The 18,348-nt window shown below is 48.4% G+C and overlaps 1 protein-coding gene across 2 annotated transcripts in view; it reads left to right on the forward strand.

Annotated features, from left to right (window-relative positions):
• The first annotated feature begins 241 nt into the window (after window positions 1–241).
• SLBP (stem-loop histone mRNA binding protein) overlaps window positions 242–18,348 on the forward strand; it is a 58,203-nt gene continuing 40,096 nt past the window's right edge. Inside the window, exons 1-3 of one of the 2 annotated variants that reach the window (XM_063924858.1) lie at window positions 242–461; window positions 12,845–12,979; window positions 15,803–15,934. In XM_063924858.1, coding sequence (XP_063780928.1) covers window positions 424–461; window positions 12,845–12,979; window positions 15,803–15,934 — 305 coding nt within the window. In that variant the 5' untranslated portion in view covers window positions 242–423. The remainder of the gene's footprint in view (window positions 462–12,844; window positions 12,980–15,802; window positions 15,935–18,348) is intronic. The other variant, XM_063924856.1, reaches the window with a different exon arrangement.

Here is an 18,348-nt window from a genome sequence, read left to right on the forward strand (position 1 = left end):
AAAATATCTAGTCCGGGTTTGGCGGGGAAACCGGAGTCCCTCCCCCCCTCCACTCAAAGCACGTCTCTACACAGGGTAGCCAATCAGATCACTGAGCCGCCGTCGCGGGGTCCCGCCCACCCGGTGACTGACACCGCGTCCGGCCAGTCGCGCGACAGCTGCTCTCTCCCGCCGGCCAATCGCAGGCAGCTAGGGAGAGCGTTCCATAAGCAGCGGGCAGGGAGGGGGGAGTGGATTCTCATTTGGTCAGAGTTAGCCCGTCGGTGAAGTAGCAGTAAGGCTGCATGGGGTTTAGTCCACCCCTACAACTGGTCGGTGGTACATTCCGGAGGCGGTATAAGCCCGTGTTGCTGGCGCGCTTGGCTTTCAGTAGTAGTAAGTGGGGAGAGCGGTGGTGTTGTCGGCAGGATAATAGCAGACAGTATGTATAAGCCCCTGAAAAGCCGCCAGAGTGAGCGCAGGTAAGTCCCACAGTGTGCCGGCCTCTGGCCTGTCAATTACTGGGTTGTGGGGATCCCCGCAGCCGGGGGTGTGAGCGTAGGCCTGCGCATCCTGGTGCGGGTTATGGGGTGTTTATGGCCCTGGCTCAGTGAGGAGGTGCGAATGATGGCTTTGTGTCCCCTGTCCTGCGAGCTTGGCTCCCACCATAGGGCTGTAGTGTCCACCAGGAGGGAGGGTTCCCGCCTGGCTGCTTCCTATGCTCTGCTTACATTGCTACTTTATTTGGCTGCCAGGTCACTTATTCCTTCTGTGTTTTAATATTAAATGCCATGTGCTACATAATGTGTCCCAAGTGCCAGGTAACTCTGTCTCCATCACATGCTGTGTATCTCCATTGTGTTGTATTGCCTATAGCTAGCTTGCATACAATCTGCATTTGACTTGGCTGTGTATGTATAGTGTGTATGTATAGTGTGTATATATGTGTGTGTATATATATATATTTCTCTATCGTCCTAGTGGATGCTGGGGTTCCTGAAAGGACCATGGGGAATAGCGGCTCCGCAGGAGACAGGGCACAAAAGTAAAGCTTTCCGATCAGGTGGTGTGCACTGGCTCCTCCCCCTATGACCCTCCTCCAAGCCAGTTAGATTTTTGTGCCCGGCCGAGAAGGGTGCAATCTAGGTGGCTCTCCTAAAGAGCTGCTTAGAAAAGTTTAGCTTAGGTTTTTTATTTTACAGTGAGTCCTGCTGGCAACAGGATCACTGCAACGAGGGACTTAGGGGAGAAGAAGTGAACTCACCTGCGTGCAGGATGGATTGGCTTCTTGGCTACTGGACATCAGCTCCAGAGGGACGATCACAGGTACAGCCTGGATGGTCACCGGAGCCTTGCCGCCGGCCCCCTTGCAGATGCTGAAGTAAGAAGAGGTCCAGAATCGGCGGCAGAAGACTCCTCAGTCTTCTAAAGGTAGCGCACAGCACTGCAGCTGTGCGCCATTTTCCTCTCAGCACACTTCACACGGCAGTCACTGAGGGTGCAGGGCGCTGGGAGGGGGGCGCCCTGGGAGGCAAATGAATACCTATTTTGGCTAAAAATACCTCACATATAGCCTCCGGAGGCTATATGGAGATATTTAACCCCTGCCAGAATCCGTTAAGAGCGGGAGACGAGGCCGCCGAAAAAGGGGCGGGGCCTGTCTCCTCAGCACACAGCGCCATTTTCCCTCACAGAAAGGCTGGAGGGAAGGCTCCCAGGCTCTCCCCTGCACTGCACTACAGAAACAGGGTTAAAACAGAGAGGGGGGGCACTAATTTGGCGTTAGAAATATATAAAAAAGATGCTATAAGGGAAAACACTTATATAAGGTTGTCCCTATATAATTATAGCGTTTTTGGTGTGTGCTGGCAAACTCTCCCTCTGTCTCTCCAAAGGGCTAGTGGGTCCTGTCCTCTATCAGAGCATTCCCTGTGTGTGTGCTGTGTGTCGGTACGTGTGTGTCGACATGTAGGAGGACGATGTTGGTGAGGAGGCGGAGCAAATTGCCTGTAATGGTGATGTCACTCTCTAGGGAGTCGACACCGGAATGGATGGCTTATTTAGGGAATTACGTGATAATGTCAACACGCTGCAAGGTCGGTTGACGACATGAGACGGCCGACAAACAATTAGTACCGGTCCAGACGTCTCAAAAACACCGTCAGGGGTTTTAAAACGCCCGTTTACTTTAGTCGGTCGACACAGACAGGGACACTGAATCCAGTGTCGACGGTGAATAAACAAACGTATTCCTTATTAGGGCCACACGTTAAAGGCAATGAAGGAGGTGTTACATATTTCTGATACTACAAGTACCACAAAAGAGGGTATTATGTGGGATGTGAAAAAACTACCATAGTTTTTCCTGAATCAGATAAATTAAATAAAGTGTGTGATGATGCGTGGGTTCCCCCCGATAGAAAATTATGGGCGGTATACCCTTTCCCGCCAGAAGTTAGGGTGCGTTGGGAAACACCCCTTAGGGTGGATAAGGCGCTCACACGCTTATCAAAACAAGTGGCGGTACCGTCTATAGATAGGGCCGTCCTCAAGGACCAGCTGACAGGAGGCTGGAAAATATCATAAAAAGTATATACACACATACTGGTGTTATACTGCGACCAGCGATCGCCTCAGCCTGGATGTGCAGAGCTGGGGTGGCTTGGTCGGATTCCCTGACTAAAAATATTGATACCCTTGACAGGGACAGTATTTTATTGACTATAGAGCATTTAAAGGATGCATTTCTATATATGCGAGATGCACAGAGGGATATTTGCACTCTGGCATCAAGAGTAAATGCGATGTCCATAACTGCCAGAAGATGTTATGGACACGACAGTGGTCAGGTGATGCAGATTCCAAACGGCACAAAGGTGTATTGCCGTATAAAGGAAGAGGAGTTATTTGGGGTCGGTCCATCGGACCTGGTGGCCACGGCAACTGCTGGAAAATCCACCGTTTTTACCCTAAGTCACATCTCTGCAGAAAAAGACACCGTCTTTTCAGCCTCAGTCCTTTCGTCCCTATAAGATCATATCTGCCCAGGGATAGAGGAAAGGGAAGAAGACTGCAGCAGGCAGCCCATTCCCAGGAACAGAAGCGTTCCACCGCTTCTGACAAGTTCTCAGCATGGCGCTGAGACCGTACAGGACCCCTGGATCCTACAAGTAGTATCCCAGGGGTACAGATTGGAATGTCGAGACGTTTCCCCTTCGCAGGCTCCTGAAGTCTGCTTTACCAAGGTCTCCCTCCGACAAGGAGGCAGTATGGGAAAAAATTCACAAGCTGTATTCCCAGCAGGTGATAATTAAATTACCCCTCCTACTACAAGAAAAGGGGTATTATTCCACACTATATTGTGGTACTGAAGCCAGAAGGCTAGGTGAGACTTATTCTAAAAAATTTTTTGAACACTTACAAAGGTTCAAATCAAGATGGAGTCACTCAGAGCAGTGATAACGAACCAGGAAGAAGGGGACTATATAGTGTCCCGGGACATCAGGGATGCTTACCTCTATGTCCCAAATTTGCCCTTCTCACTAAGGGTACCTCAGGTTCGTGGTGCAGAACTGTCACTATCAGTTTCAGACGCTGCCGTTTGGATTGTCCACGGCACCCCGGGTCTTTACCAAGGTAATGGCCGAAATGATGATTCTTCTTCGAAGAAAAGGCGTCTTAATTATCCCTTACTTGGACGATCTCCTGATAAGGGCATAGTCCAGGGAACAGTTGGAGGTCGGAGTAGCACTATCTAGGATACTGCTACAACAGCACGGGTGGATTCTAAATATTCCAAAATCGCAGCTGATCCCGACGACACGTCTGCTGTGCCTAGGGATGATTCTGGACAAAGTCCAGAAAAAGGTGTTTCTCCCGGAAGAAAAAGCCAGGGAGTTATCCGAGCTAGTCAGGAACCTCCTAAAAACAGTGCATCATTGCACAAGGGTCCTGGTAAAAATGGTGGCTTCCTACGAAGCAATTCCATTCGGCAGATTTCACGCAAGAACTTTTCAGTGGGATCTGCTGGACAAATGGTCCGGATCGCATCTTCAGATGCATCAGCGGATAACCCTATATCCAAGGACAAGGGTGTCTCTCCTGTGGTGGTTATAGAGTGCTCATCTTCTAGAGGGCCGCAGATTCGGCATTCAGGATTGGATGCTGGTGACCACGGAGCCCAGCCCGTGAGGCTGGGGAGCAGTCACACAAGGAAAAAATTTCCAGGGAGTGTGATCAAGTCTGGAGACTTTTCTCCACATAAATATACTGGAGCTAAGGGTAAATTTATAATGCTCTAAGCTTAGCAAGACCTCTGCTTCAAGGTCAGCCGGTATTGATCCAGTGGGAAAAACATCACGGCAGTCGCCCACGTAAACAGACAGGGCGACACAAGAAGCAGGAGGGCAATGGCAAAAACTGCAAGGACTTTTCGCTGGGCGGAAAATCATGTGATAGTCAGCAGTGTTTCATCCCGGGAATGGAAACTGGGAAGCAGACTTCCTCAGCAGGCACGACCTCCACCCGGGAGAGTGGAAACTTCATCGGGAAGTTTTTTCCACATGATTGTAAACCGTTGGGAAATACCAAAGGTGGACATGATGGCGTCCCGTCTGAACAAAAAACGGGACAGGTATTGCGCCAGGTCAAGAGACCCTCAGGCAATAGCTGTGGACGTTCTGGTAACACCGTGGGTGTACCAGTCGGTGTATGTGTTCCCTCCTCTGCTTCTCATACCTAAGGTGCTGAGAATTATAAGACGTAGAGGAGTAAGAACTATACTCATGGCTCCGGATTGGCCAAGAAGGACTTGGTACCCGGAACTTCAAGAGATGCTTACAGAGGTCTTATGGCCTCTGCCGCTAAGAAGGGACTTGCTTCAGCAAGTACCATGTCTGTTCCAAGACTTACCGCAGCTGCGTTTGTCGGCATGGCGGTGGAAAGCCGGATCCTAAGGGAAAAAGGCATTCCGGAAGAGGTCATTCCTACCCTGGTCAAAGCCAGAAAGGAGGTGACCGCACAACATTATCACCACATGTGGCGAAAATATGTTGCGTGGTGTGAGGCCAGGAAGGCCCCACAAAGAAATTTCAACTCGGTCGTTTCCTGCATTTCCTGCAAACAGGAGTGTCTATGGGCCTCAAATTGGGGTCCATTAAGGTTCAAATTTCGGCCCTGTCGATTTTCTTCCAGAAAGAATTGGCTTCAGTTCCTGAAGTCCAGAAGTTTGTCAAGGGAGTATTGCATATACAACCCCCTTTTGTGCCTCCAGTGGCACTGTGGGATCTCAACGTAGTTCTGGGATTCCTCAAATCACATTGGTTTAAAACCAGTCAAATCTGTGGATTTGAAGCATCTCACATGAAAAGTGACCATGCTCTTGGCCCTGGCCTGGACCAGGCGAGTGTCAAATTGGTGGTTTTTTCTCAAAAAAGCCCATATCTGTTTGTCCATTCGGACAGGGCAGAGCTGCGGACTCGTCCCCAGTTCTCTCCCTAAGGTGGTGTCAGTGTTTCACCTGAACCAGCTTATTGTGGTGCCTTGCACCTACTAGGGACTTGGAGGACTCCAAGTTGCTAGATGTTGTCAGGGCCCTGAAAATATGTTCCAGGACGGCTGGAGTCAGGAAAACTGACTTGCTGTTATCCTGTATGCACCCAACAAACTGGGTGCTCTTGCTTCTAAGCAGACTATTGCTAGTTGGATGTGTAATACAATTCAGCTTGCACATTCTGTGGCAGGCCTGCCACAGCCAAAATATGTAAATGCCCATTCCACAAGGAAGGTGGGCTCATCTTGGGCGGCTGCCCGAGGGGTCTCGGCTTTACAACTTTGCCGAGCAGCTACTTGGTCAGGGGCAAACACGTTTGCTAAATTCTACAAATTTGATACCCTGGCTAAGGAGGACCTGGAGTTCTCTCATTCGGTGCTGCAGAGTCATCCGCACTCTCCCGCCCGTTTGGGAGCTTTGGTATAATCCCCATGGTCCTTTCAGGAACCCCAGCATCCACTAGGACGATAGAGAAAATAAGAATTTACTTACCGATAATTCTATTTCTCGGAGTCCGTAGTGGATGCTGGGCGCCCATCCCAAGTGCGGATTATCTGCAATACTTGTACATAGTTACAAAAATCGGGTTATTATTGTCGTGAGCCATCTTTTCAGAGGCTCCGCTGTTATCATACTGTTAACTGGGTTTAGATCACAAGTTGTACGGTGTGATTGGTGTGGCTGGTATGAGTCTTACCCGGGATTCAAAATTCCTCACTTATTGTGTACGCTCGTCCGGGCACAGTACCTAACTGGCTTGGAGGAGGGTCATAGGGGGAGGAGCCAGTGCACACCACCTGATCGGAAAGCTTTACTTTTGTGCCCCGTCTCCTGCGGAGCCGCTATTCCCCATGGTCCTTTCAGGAACCCCAGCATCCACTACGGACTCCGAGAAATAGAATTATCGGTAAGTAAATTCTTATTATTTATATAATGTGTGTATGTGTGTATATATGTGTATATATATATATATATATTATATACATGCAGAGAAGAAAGGCGGCACTCGGAGACTGTGGCAGATATGGTGAAACGAAACCAATCAGTGTTTAATCACGTCATTAAACAGATCGGTTTCGTTTCACCATATCTGCCAGTCTCCGAGTGCCGCCTTTCTTCTCTGCATATGTTGAGGTAGCAACAACCTCTAAGGAGGGCACCGGAGCAAGTAACCTGTTCGGAGCGGTGAGTGCCGGACCACACAGAGGATTATATATATATATATATATATATATATATATATATATATATATATATATATATATATATATATATATATATATATATATATATATATATATATATATTTTCACTTGTTTACTGTAAAATAAGTGGGCATTTACCTTCATGTGAATCTAATGCTACAGTGCCTGTCACAAAGTGAAATACAATTGTGCAATACAGTGCTTTGTGGTTTCCTACATTGCAATAGACCATGGTGTCTCTGCATTTCAGGATTTAATTGTTTGTCTTTGGCCTGCACATATAACTGCCTGAAGATGGGCAATTAAAGCCTGGAACATTACAGATAATCTTGCGTGAACAGCCTCTTTTTTATTATTAATAATACGTCCTAGTGGATGCTGGGAACTCCGTAAGGACCATGGGGAATAGACGGGCTCCGCAGGAGACTGGGCACTCTAAAAGAAAGATTAGGTACTATCTGGTGTGCACTGGCTCCTCCCTCTATGCCCCTCCTCCAGACCTCAGTTAGAATCTGTGCCCGGCCAGAGCTGGGTGCTCCTAGTGGGCTCTCCTGAGCTTGCTAGAAAAGAAAGTATTTGTTAGGTTTTTTATTTTCAGTGAGATCTGCTGGCAACAGACTCACTGCTACGTGGGACTGAGGGGAGAGAAGCAAACCTACCTGCTTGCAGCTAGCTTGTGCTTCTTAGGCTACTGGACACCATTAGCTCCAGAGGGTTCGAACACAGGGCCTGACCTCGATCGTCCGTTCCCGGAGCCGCGCCACCGTCCCCCTTGCAGAGCCAGAAGACAGAAGAGAAGCGATGAAATCGGCGGCTGAAGACTCCTGTCTTCATTAAGGTAGCGCACAGCACCGCAGCTGTGCGCCATTGCTCCCATAGCACACCACACACTCCGGTCACTGTAGGGTGCAGGGCGCTGGGGGGGTGCGCGCTCTGGGCAGCAATTATAAGACCTTTTGGCAAAAATACACATAATAGTCTCATAACTGTATGTGTAAAAAACCCCGCCATTAAAGTACATAAAACGCGGGACAGAAGCCCGCCGCTGAGGGGGTGGGGCCTTCTTCCTCAGCACACCAGCGCCATTTTCCCTTAACAGCTCTGTTGGAAGCAAGCTCCCAGGCTCTCCCCTGCAGTATACTGATACAATAAGGGTAAAAAAGAGAGGGGGGGGCACATAAATTTAGGCGCAAATAATATATATTAAGCAGCTATTGGGTAAATCACTTTTTGTAGTGTGAATCCCTGTGTTATATAGCGCTGTGGTGTGTGCTGGCATACTCTGTCTCCCCAAAGGACTTTGTGGGGTCCTGTCCTCAGTCAGAGCATTCCCTGTGTGTGTGTGTGTGTGTGTGTGTGTGCGGTGTCTGTACGGCATGTTTGATGAGGAGGGTTACGTGGAGGCGGGGCGGTTAAGTGTGGTGTCGCCCCCGACAGGGCCGACACCGGATTGGATGGATATGTGGAAGGTCTTAACCGACAGTGTCAACTCCTTACATAAAAGGTTCGATGACGCAGCAGCCTTGGGACAGCCGGGATCTCAGCCCGTGCCTGCCCAGGCGTCTCAGAGGCCATCAGGGGCTCATAAACGCCCGCTAGCTCAGATGGTAGACACAGATGTCGACAGTCTGACTCCAGTGTAGACGATGATGACACAAATGTACAATCTACAAAGGCCATCCGATGCATGATTACTGCAATAAAAAATGTATTGCACATTTCTGACGTTAACCCGGTTACTACCAAGAAGGGTATTATGTTTGGGGAGAAAAAGCAGCCAGTGACTTTTCCCCCATCTGATGAATTAAATGAATTGTGTGAAGAAGTGTGGAGTTCTCCTGATAAGAAACTAGTGATTTCTAAGAGGTTACTGATGGCGTACCCTTTCCCGCTAACGGACAGGTTACGTTGGGAAACATCCCCTAGGGTGGACAAGGCGCTCACACGCTCATCAATAAGGGTGCCACTGCCGTCTCAGGATACGGCCGCCCTAAAGGAGCCTGCGGATAGAAAGCAGGAAGCTCTCCTGAAGTCTGTGTATACACACTCGGGTACTATACTGAGAAATGCTATTGCTTCAGCATGGATGTGTAGTGCTGCAGCAGCATGGACTGATACCCTGTCAGACAACATTGATTCCCTCGACAGGGATACTATTTTGTTAACCATAGAACATATAAAAGACGTCGTCTTATATATGCGGGATGCACAGAGGGACATTTGCCTGCTGGCATCTAGAATTAATGCAATGTCCGTTTCTGCCAGGAGAGTATTATGGACTCTGCAGTGGACAGGTGATGCTGATTCTAAAAAACACATGGAGGTTTTGCCTTATAAGGGTGAGGAATTGTTTGGGGACGGTCTCTCGGACCTCGTATCCACAGCAACAGCTGGGAAGTCGACTTTTTTACTTCAGGTTCCCTCACAGCCTAAGAAAGCACCGTATTATCGAATCCAGTCCTTTCGGCCTCAGAAAGGCAAGCGGGTCAGAAGCGCATCCTTTCTGGAGAGGAAAGAAGCTGCACCAGGCAGCAAGTTCCCAGGAACAAAAATCCTCCCCCGCTTCCACTAAGTCCACCGCATGACGCTGGGGCTCCACAGGCGGAGCCAGGTGCGGTGGGGGCGCGTCTCCGAAACTTCAGCAACCAGTGGGTTCGCTCACAGGTGGATCTCTGGGCTGTACAAATTGTATCTCAGGGATACAAGCTGGAGTTCGAGGCGACTCCCCCTTGCCATTACCTCAAATCAGCCTTGCCAGCTGCTCCCAGGGAAAGGGAGGTAGTACTGGCGGCAATTCACAAGCTGTACCTCTAGCAGGTGATAATCAAGGTTCCCCTCCTTCAACAGAGACGGGGTTACTATTCCACAATGTTTGTGGTACCGAAACCAGACGGTTCGGTGAGACACATTCTGAATTTAAAATCCTTGAACACTTATATAAGGAAGTTCAAGTTCAAAATGGAACCGCTCAGGGCGGTTATTGCAAGCCTGGAAGAGGGGGATTTTATGGTGTCGCTGGACATCAAGGATGCTTACTTGCATGTCCCCATTTACCCACCTCACTAGGAGTACCTCAGGTTTGTGGTACAGGACTGTCATTACCAATTCCAGACGTTGCTGTTTGGTCTGTCCACGGCACCGAGAGTATTTACCAAGGTAATGGCTGAAATGATACTCCTTCGGAAGAAGGGAGTTATAATTATCCCGTACTTGGACGATCTCCTCATAAAGGCAAGGTCCAGAGAGCAGTTGTTGGTCAGCGTAGCACTCTCTCTCAGGAGGTGTTGCAACAGCACGGCTGGATTCTGAATATCCCAAAGTCGCAGCTGATTCCTGCGACGCGTCTGCTTTTCCTGGGCATGATTCTGGACACAGAACAGAAGAAGGTGTTTCTCCTGGTGGAGAAGGCCCAGGAATGGTCATCTCTGGTCAGGGACCTCCAGAAACCAAAACAGGTGTCGGTGCATCACTGCACGCGAGTCCTGGGAAAGATGGTGGCTTCTTACGAAGCAATTCCCTTCGGCAGGTTCCATGCAAGGATCTTTCAGTGGGATCTGTTAGACAAATGGTCCGGATCGCATCTTCAGATGCATCGGTTGATCACCCTGTCCCCGAGGGCCAGGGTGTCTGCTGTGGTGGCTGCAGAGTGCTCATCTTCTCGAGGGCCGCAGATTCGGCATACAGGACTGGGTCCTGGTGACCACGGATGCAAGCCTCCGAGGATGGGGGGCAGTCACTCAGGGAAGGAACTTCCAAGGACAGTGGTCAAGTCAGGAGACTTCACTACACATAACTATACTGGAACTAAGGGCCATTTACGATGCCCTGAGTCAAGCAGAGCCCCTGCTTCAAAACCAACCGGTGCTGATTCAATCAGACAACATCACGGCGGTCGCCCATGTAAACCGCCAGGGCGGCACAAGAAGCAGGATAGCGATGGCAGAAGCCACAAGGATTCTTCGATGGGCGGAGAATCACGTGCTAGCACTGTCAGCAGTGTTCATTCCGGGAGTGGACAACTGGGAAGCAGATTTCCTCAGCAGGCACGACCTCCACCCGGGAGAGTGGGGACTTCATCCAGAAGTCTTCACGCAGATTGTAAACCGTTGGGAACGGCCACAGGTGGACATGATGGCGTCCCGCCTCAACAAACTAAAAAAATATTGCGCCAGGTCAAGGGACCCTCAGGCGATAGCTGTGGATGCACTAGTGACACCGTGGGTGTACCAGTCGGTTTGTGTTCCCTCCTCTTCCTCTCATACCCAAGGTACTGAGGATAGTAAGAAAGAGGAGTAAGAACTATACTCATCGTTCCGGATTGGCCAAGAAAAACTTGGTACCCAGAACTACAAGAAATGATCTCAGAGGACCCATGGCCTCCGCCTCTCAGACAGGACCTGTTGCAGCAGGGGCCCTGTCTGTTCCAAGACTTACCGCGGCTGCGTTTGATGGCATGGCGGTTGAACGCCGGATCCTAACGGAAAAGGGCATTCCAGATGAAGTGATTCCTACGCTGATAAAAGCTAGGGAGGATGTGACAGCAAAGCATTATCACCGCATATGGCGGAAATATGTTGCTTGGTGTGAGGCCAGGAAGGCCCCAACAGAGGAATTCCAGCTGTGTCGATTTCTGCACTTCCTACAGTCAGGGGTGACTATGGGCCTAAAATTGGGGTCCATAAAGGTCCAGATTTCAGCCCTATCTATGTTCTTTCAAAAAGAACTGGCTTCACTGCCTGAAGTTCAGACGTTTGTTAAGGGAGTGTGCATATTCAGCCCCCTTTTGTGCCTCCAGTGGCACCTTGGGAACTTAACGTTGTGTTGGATTTCCTGAAATCCCACTGGTTTGAGCCACTTAAGACCGTGGAGCTTAAATATCTCACGTGGAAAGTAGTCATGCTATTGGCCTTAGCTTCGGCTAGGCGTGTGTCAGAATTGGCGGCTTTGTCATGTAAAAGCCCTTATCTGATCTTCCATATGGACAGGGCAGAATTGAGGACTCGTCCCCAATTTCTCCCTAAGGTGGTATCAGCGTTTCATTTGAACCAACCTATTGTGGTGCCTGCGGCTACTCGGGACTTGGAGGACTCCAAGTTACTGGATGTAGTCAGGGCTTTGAAAATCTATGTTGCCAGGACGGCTGGAGTCAGGAAAACTGACTCGCTGTTTATCCTGCATGCACCCAACAAGCTGGGTGCTCCTGCTTCAAAGCAAACTATTGCGCGCTGGATCTGTAACACGATTCAGCAAGCTCATTCTGCGGCAGGATTACCGCATCCTAAATCAGTAAAAGCCCATTCCACAAGGATGGTGGGCTCTTCTTGGGCGGCTGCCCGAGGGGTCTCTGCTTTACAGCTTTGCCGAGCTGCTACTTGGTTGGGTTCAAACACATTTGCTATGTTCTACAAGTTTGATACCCTGGCTGAGGAGGACCTTGCCTTTGCTCATTCGGTGCTGCAGAGTCATCCGCACTCTCCCACCCGTTTGGGAGCTTTGGTATAATCCCCATGGTCCTTACGGAGTTCCCAGCATCCACTAGGACGTCAGAGAAAATAAGAATTTACTCACCGGTAATTCTATTTCTCGTAGTCCGTAGTGGATGCTGGGCGCCCGTCCCAAGTGCGGACTCTCTGCAATACATGTATATAGTTATTGCTTAACTAAAGGGTTATTGTTATGAGCCATCCGTTGAATGAGGCTGTTATTGTTCATACTGTTAACTGGGTATGGTTATCACAAGTTGTACAGTGTGATTGGTGTGGCTGGTATGAGTCTTACCCTGGATTCCAAATCATTTCCTTGTCGGCTCTTCCGGGCACAGTTTCCCTAACCTGAGGTCTGGAGGAGGGGCGAGGAGGGAGGAGCCAGTGCACACCAGATAGTACCTAATCTTTCTTTTAGAGTGCCCAGTCTCCTGCGGAGCCAGTCTATTCCCCATGGTCCTTACGGAGTTCCCAGCATCCACTACGGACTACGAGAAATAATTACCGGTGAGTAAATTCTTATTATGTGACCACGTAGTGCTGTCTTTTGGATAATTTACTATATCTCGAATATATTTCTTATGATAGTGTAGGTCCAATCATTTAATCATCTTTGGTGTGTTCAGGTCTCCACCGCCCTCCAATTGGTCTCAGGGAAGCAGTCAAGTGTCGGATTATTACTTTAAACGGCGTGAGGATGAGCGTTTATCAGACACTGTTGATGCAAAGCATGTTAAAGAGCCGAACAGATGCCATGACAGGTAACAAATACCTTTTGTGAGTCTAAAGCCATATTTGTTTGTGGCAGCCATTTTGTTTCTACTAGTGACTGGTAATTGGATGAGAGGCCATGTTTAGTTTTGGCCTACGTGTTGTCTGGAAACCAGTCATTGTTCACTTTCCAGCTGGAGCGCATGTTTGGTGTAACTTGTTGGCTATAATCTACATGGTTTCCTACACCAAGATTTATATCTGATATTTGGTCATGGCCTGGTTTTGGGTGGGCAATGGTTAGGAGATGGGGCAGGCTAGGTAACTGTGAAGACTGTTCCATCTGCTCTCAGGCTGAGTGATTTACTAGGGTATTCAATTATCCGCAAATTCGCTGCAATTTTTCGCAGCAATCGGGCGAAAATTGCCACGAAAATGCTCTGTTTTTCGCCCTATTTAATTCCAAACGGGTTTCATGTAAAAATTCTTGCAGTGAAAAGTGCAGGTGAAAATGGGGAAATCAGCCTGTACCCCAAAAAATGCTGAACTAACATAGGAAAACAGAAGAGAAGTGTTAGAGATCTCATTAGAGCGTTTTTGGGGACTTACCGTATATACTCGAGTATAAGTCGACCCGAATATAAGCCGAGGCACCTAATTTTACCACAAAAAACTGGGAAAAATGACTGACTCGAGTATAAGCCTAGGGTGGGTAATGCACGGTGCCAGGGGTTTTCCTGCTCAGGGTGTCATGCTCGTTGCCAGGGGTTTCATGCGGTACGTGTTATGCTTGTTGCCAGGGGGTAATGCTTGTTGCAAGGGTTGTGCCCCCAGTGCCATATATACCCCCAGTGACAGATATCCCCCCCACAGTGCCAGATAAAAACATGCCCCCGTTGCTTTGCCCCCAGTAGTTATGCCCCTTCTTTGCCCCCAGTAGTTCTGCCCCCTTTCATTGCCCCCAGTAGTTATGCCCTCTTTCTTTTCCCCCAGTAGTTGTGCCCCCTCTTTCATTGCCCCCAGTAGTTTTGCCCCCAGTAATTGTGCCCCCTCTTTCATTGCCCCCAGTAGTTGTGCCCCCTCTCTCTGCCCCCAGTAGTTGTGCCCCCTCTTTCTTTGCCCCCTGTTGCTGTGCCCCTGTCGCCGCTTACAAACACACACAAAAACAATACTTACCACTACCCTGCTCCTGCTTCCCGACCGCTTCTTCTGCTGCTGCGCTGCTCCGCTCCGTCTGGCCGCCCGCTCCGGCACCCGATCATCTCTATGGGAGAGACGTCATGACGTCTCTCCCATAGCAACGCCGCACAGACACTAGAGGTCAATAATGACCTCTAGTGTCTGTCCCTGGAGCCGGCTGCAGCGGACGCCCACACAGCCCACGGCGTCTGCTGCAGCCGTTGACTCGAGTATAAGCCGAGGGGGGCTTTTTCAGCATAGAAAAATGTGCTGAAAAAGTCGGCTTATACTCGAGTATATACGGTAAATTGTGTGAAATGGCTGTTATATGCATTTTTTTTTAAAAATGCAAAAAAATTATAGAAAGCAAGTTTTGTTTTTTTTGAGCAAACTAAATGCTCTCATTAAACTTGGGGTACATGAAAATGGGTAGAAGTATATATTTGGGTCATTTTAGGGTACTTGGAAAAAAAAAAAAAAGTGGAAACAGACCGATTACTCCCATCTGCAAGCCTAAAAACACCTGTCCCACTCATAAAGCACCCCAATATACCTGTCCCATACCTTGAACCCCAATTTCCATCACGTTGTACTTTTTCACCCCAAAAATGACATGTCATTATTGGCCAATTAAAAATAATTAAAAACCTCAACGTGCCTAATTAGTCATTAAGGGGGGTGTCCCAGGAGTTCTGTACCATATCCAAACATTTTTACCTTAAAATAGTGACACTTCCCAACTTTTCACCTGGTCAGAGTAGGTGAAGTGAAATTAGTGAAAAAATGATCACGATAAATTTTCTAGGAAAATTGAATAGGCTGTAATTGCGTTTAGCTGGAAAAGTCTGTTTTTTCGCGCGAAAACCGGACTTTCCACGCGAAAAGTCTGTTATCGCTGCTACTTGAATATACCCCTATGGATGTAATACTGAAGGGGAGTTGTTCAGAAGTTTCATTGACTGACTGGCATGGATGTTAAGTATATAGCCCAGCTTGGTGTTACTGGGAAAGGATTGGTCTGGCTTAGCAGAGGGTGAGTGTGCTAGCTAGGAGTCCTGTCTATTTGTTCTAGTTGCTATACAGAGCTAGTTGCTCCCACCCAAGGTAATTACAGAAGCGCATCCTTTCCAACCTCACATGGTGCTAGCTTTTCCTTTATAATTTTTGTTAGCAACTTTGTTACCTTTTTATCTTCAGTATTAAATTATATTTGCTGAACTGCATAATAGCATGTTATCTAAAGCTTTGTGATAGCCAGAGGACACCTATTTTTATTTTTTTACTACATTCACTACTGCTAAAGCCCCCCCACATGGTACATTGTGTACCAACGATGCGACTGAGGGGCGACCTGATGCCTGCTATGTCATCTTCCCCCTCCCGTGCATAGCTGTGCATGGGATCATCGACCACATCAAATGCAGAAAGATCATGTGAAGCGATGGATGACCCCCCCCCCCCCCCCATTCGCACATGGAATATAGCGGTTTTATCGTTCAAATGTGTTGAATAGTACGCTATATCGTACAGTGTGGCGGCCTTCAGATCCTTAGCAAATTTACCAGTCATGTAAGCTTCAGGAATTTTGCTTTTTCTTTCTACTAAATATCTTTCCTGTATTGTCATTGTTCGGCTCGCCAATTGTGCATGCAGTGTGAAGAAATACTTTTTTTTTTTTTTTTTTTTTCTATCAGGTGTCCACCCCCATCCCGTTGGTCTCAGGGACGCAAGCGGCATTCAGATGGTAACTTTAGACGTCATGATGATGAAGAATCCACAATCTTTGATGAAAAGCATGCCACAGAATCAAATGCGCGTCCTGAAAGGTACTGTGTATTGTACGGCATCAAAACCTAATTACTCTGGATTGTTACTGAGCACTAAAACATGTTTGCTCAAGGTTTCTAATACAACACAATGTTTCACAGTACAAATAAGCAGGAGTCTTTTCTTTTAAGTAATGCAAAACTAGTTTAAACATCTTAATAGGGATAATCATTGGTGGTTATCCATCGATGGTATCATTGATAGATCAATGGTTTTACCTATCGATAGCAACCCCTGCATTACAGTAACATGAAATGTAGGCTAATCAGAGCCCGGGGGCATGGCTTAGTGGCTGTCAGGGGGTGGGGCTAAACTCCATGCCTTTACACTTTGAGGGATTAAAAAAAAAAATCTGAAGCACTGAACCATTGACGGCGGGAAACTATCTGGTTCTCCCCCATTGATGGTAAAAGTTTGATGTTGGTCATAGACCATTGACTTCGAAACGCTGATGGCCATCCCTACATCTTAATATAAACCTGGGTTTTTTTTCTTTTCCATCCCTGGTATAGCTGGAAGGCAAACAGGGATGACTTTCTGCATGTAATGGAGGCAGGGCAGGAGGGTGTGGGGGGTAACGGCTCAGAGGACTACTTCAAAGCCTCTGCCCTATTACATTGTGTGATATAATTGTAGTTGCTGTATGGAAAAATCTGCAGAATCTCTAATGGCAGCCTTAAGTAACAACTGAGGGAAAAAATATTCATTGCTCAAAACTAAGTGGATGCTTCAGAACTGGAATAGAATGCAGATCACTGGTGTCCTACAGGGGGCTTATTTAGTGCAGCTGTAAACTACACTGGCTCCACCCCTCCCATTACTACCCTGGCATCACCCCCACTGATACAAACATACCACCTCAGCTCTACCCTTCTGCTCCTGTCCAGTGACCTGCTACCCACACTGAGTCTTCACACTAGGCTGTTTGAGTAGGGTGCATGCCCAGCTAAAACAACTTCCTGCGTGGATAGATGCTGTGCGCACAGCATCTATTCATGTTAACCCTTAATATACCAGGTCTACCTCATCAATGTACTTTCTCTATCGTCCTAAGTGGATGCTGGGGTTCCTGAAAGGACCATGGGGAATAGCGGCTCCGCAGGAGACAGGGCACAAAAAAGTAAAGCTTTTACCAGATCAGGTGGTGTGCACTGGCTCCTCCCCCTATGACCCTCCTCCAGACTCCAGTTAGATTTTGTGCCCGAACGAGAAGGGTGCAATCTAGGTGGCTCTCCTAAAGAGCTGCTTAGAGAAAGTTTAGCTTAGGTTTTTTACTTTACAGTGAGTCCTGCTGGCAACAGGATCACTGCAACGAGGGACTTAGGGGAGAAGTAGTGAACTCACCTGCGTGCAGAGTGGATTTGCTGCTTGGCTACTGGACACTAGCTCCAGAGGGACGATCACAGGTACAGCCTGGATGGTCACCGGAGCCGCGCCGCCGGCCCCCTTGCAGACGCTGAAGAGAGAAGAGGTCCAAAATCGGCGGCTGAAGACTCCTGAGTCTTCATAAAGGTAGCGCACAGCACTGCAGCTGTGCGCCATTTTCCTCTCAGCACACTTCACACAACAGTCACTGAGGGTGCAGAGCGCTGGGGGGGGCGCTCTGAGAGGCAAATAAAAACCTTATTAGAGGCAAAAAATACCTCACATATAGCCCACAGAGGCTATATGGAGATATTTAACCCCTGCCTAACTTCAAAAATAGCGGGAGACGAGCCCGCCGTAAAAGGGGCGGGGCCTATCTCCTCAGCACACAGCGCCATTTTCTCTCACAGAAAAGCTGGAGAGAAGGCTCCCAGGCTCTCCCCTGCACTGCACTACAGAAACAGGGTTAAAACAGAGAGGGGGGGCACTGATTTTGGCGATATTGTGTATATATATAAAAGATGCTATAAGGGAGAAACACTTATATAAGGTTGTCCCTATATAATTATAGCGTTTTTGGTGTGTGCTGGCAGACTCTCCCTCTGTCTCCCCAAAGGGCTAGTGGGTCCTGTCCTCTGTCAGAGCATTCCCGGTGTGTGTGCTGTGTGTCGGTACGTGTGTGTCGACATGTATGAGGACGATGTTGGTGAGGAGGCGGAGAAATTGCCTGTAATGGTGATGTCACTCTCTAGGGAGTCGACACCGGAATGGATGGCTTATTTAGAGAATTACGTGAGAATGTCAACACGCTGCAAGGTCGGTTGACGACATGAGACGGCCGACAATCTATTAGGACCGGTCCAGGCGTCTCAGAAACACCGTCAGGGGTTTTTAAAAAACGCCCATTTACCTCAGTCGGTCGACACAGACACAGACACGGACACTGAATACAGTGTCGACGGTGAATAAACAAACGTATTTCTCATTAGGGCCACACGTTAAGGGCAATGAAGGAGGTGTTACGTGTTTCTGATACTACAAGTACCAC

The sequence above is a fragment of the Pseudophryne corroboree genome, chromosome 1 (assembly GCF_028390025.1).
Source record: "Pseudophryne corroboree isolate aPseCor3 chromosome 1, aPseCor3.hap2, whole genome shotgun sequence".
NCBI classification, from domain to species: Eukaryota; Metazoa; Chordata; class Amphibia; order Anura; family Myobatrachidae; genus Pseudophryne; species Pseudophryne corroboree.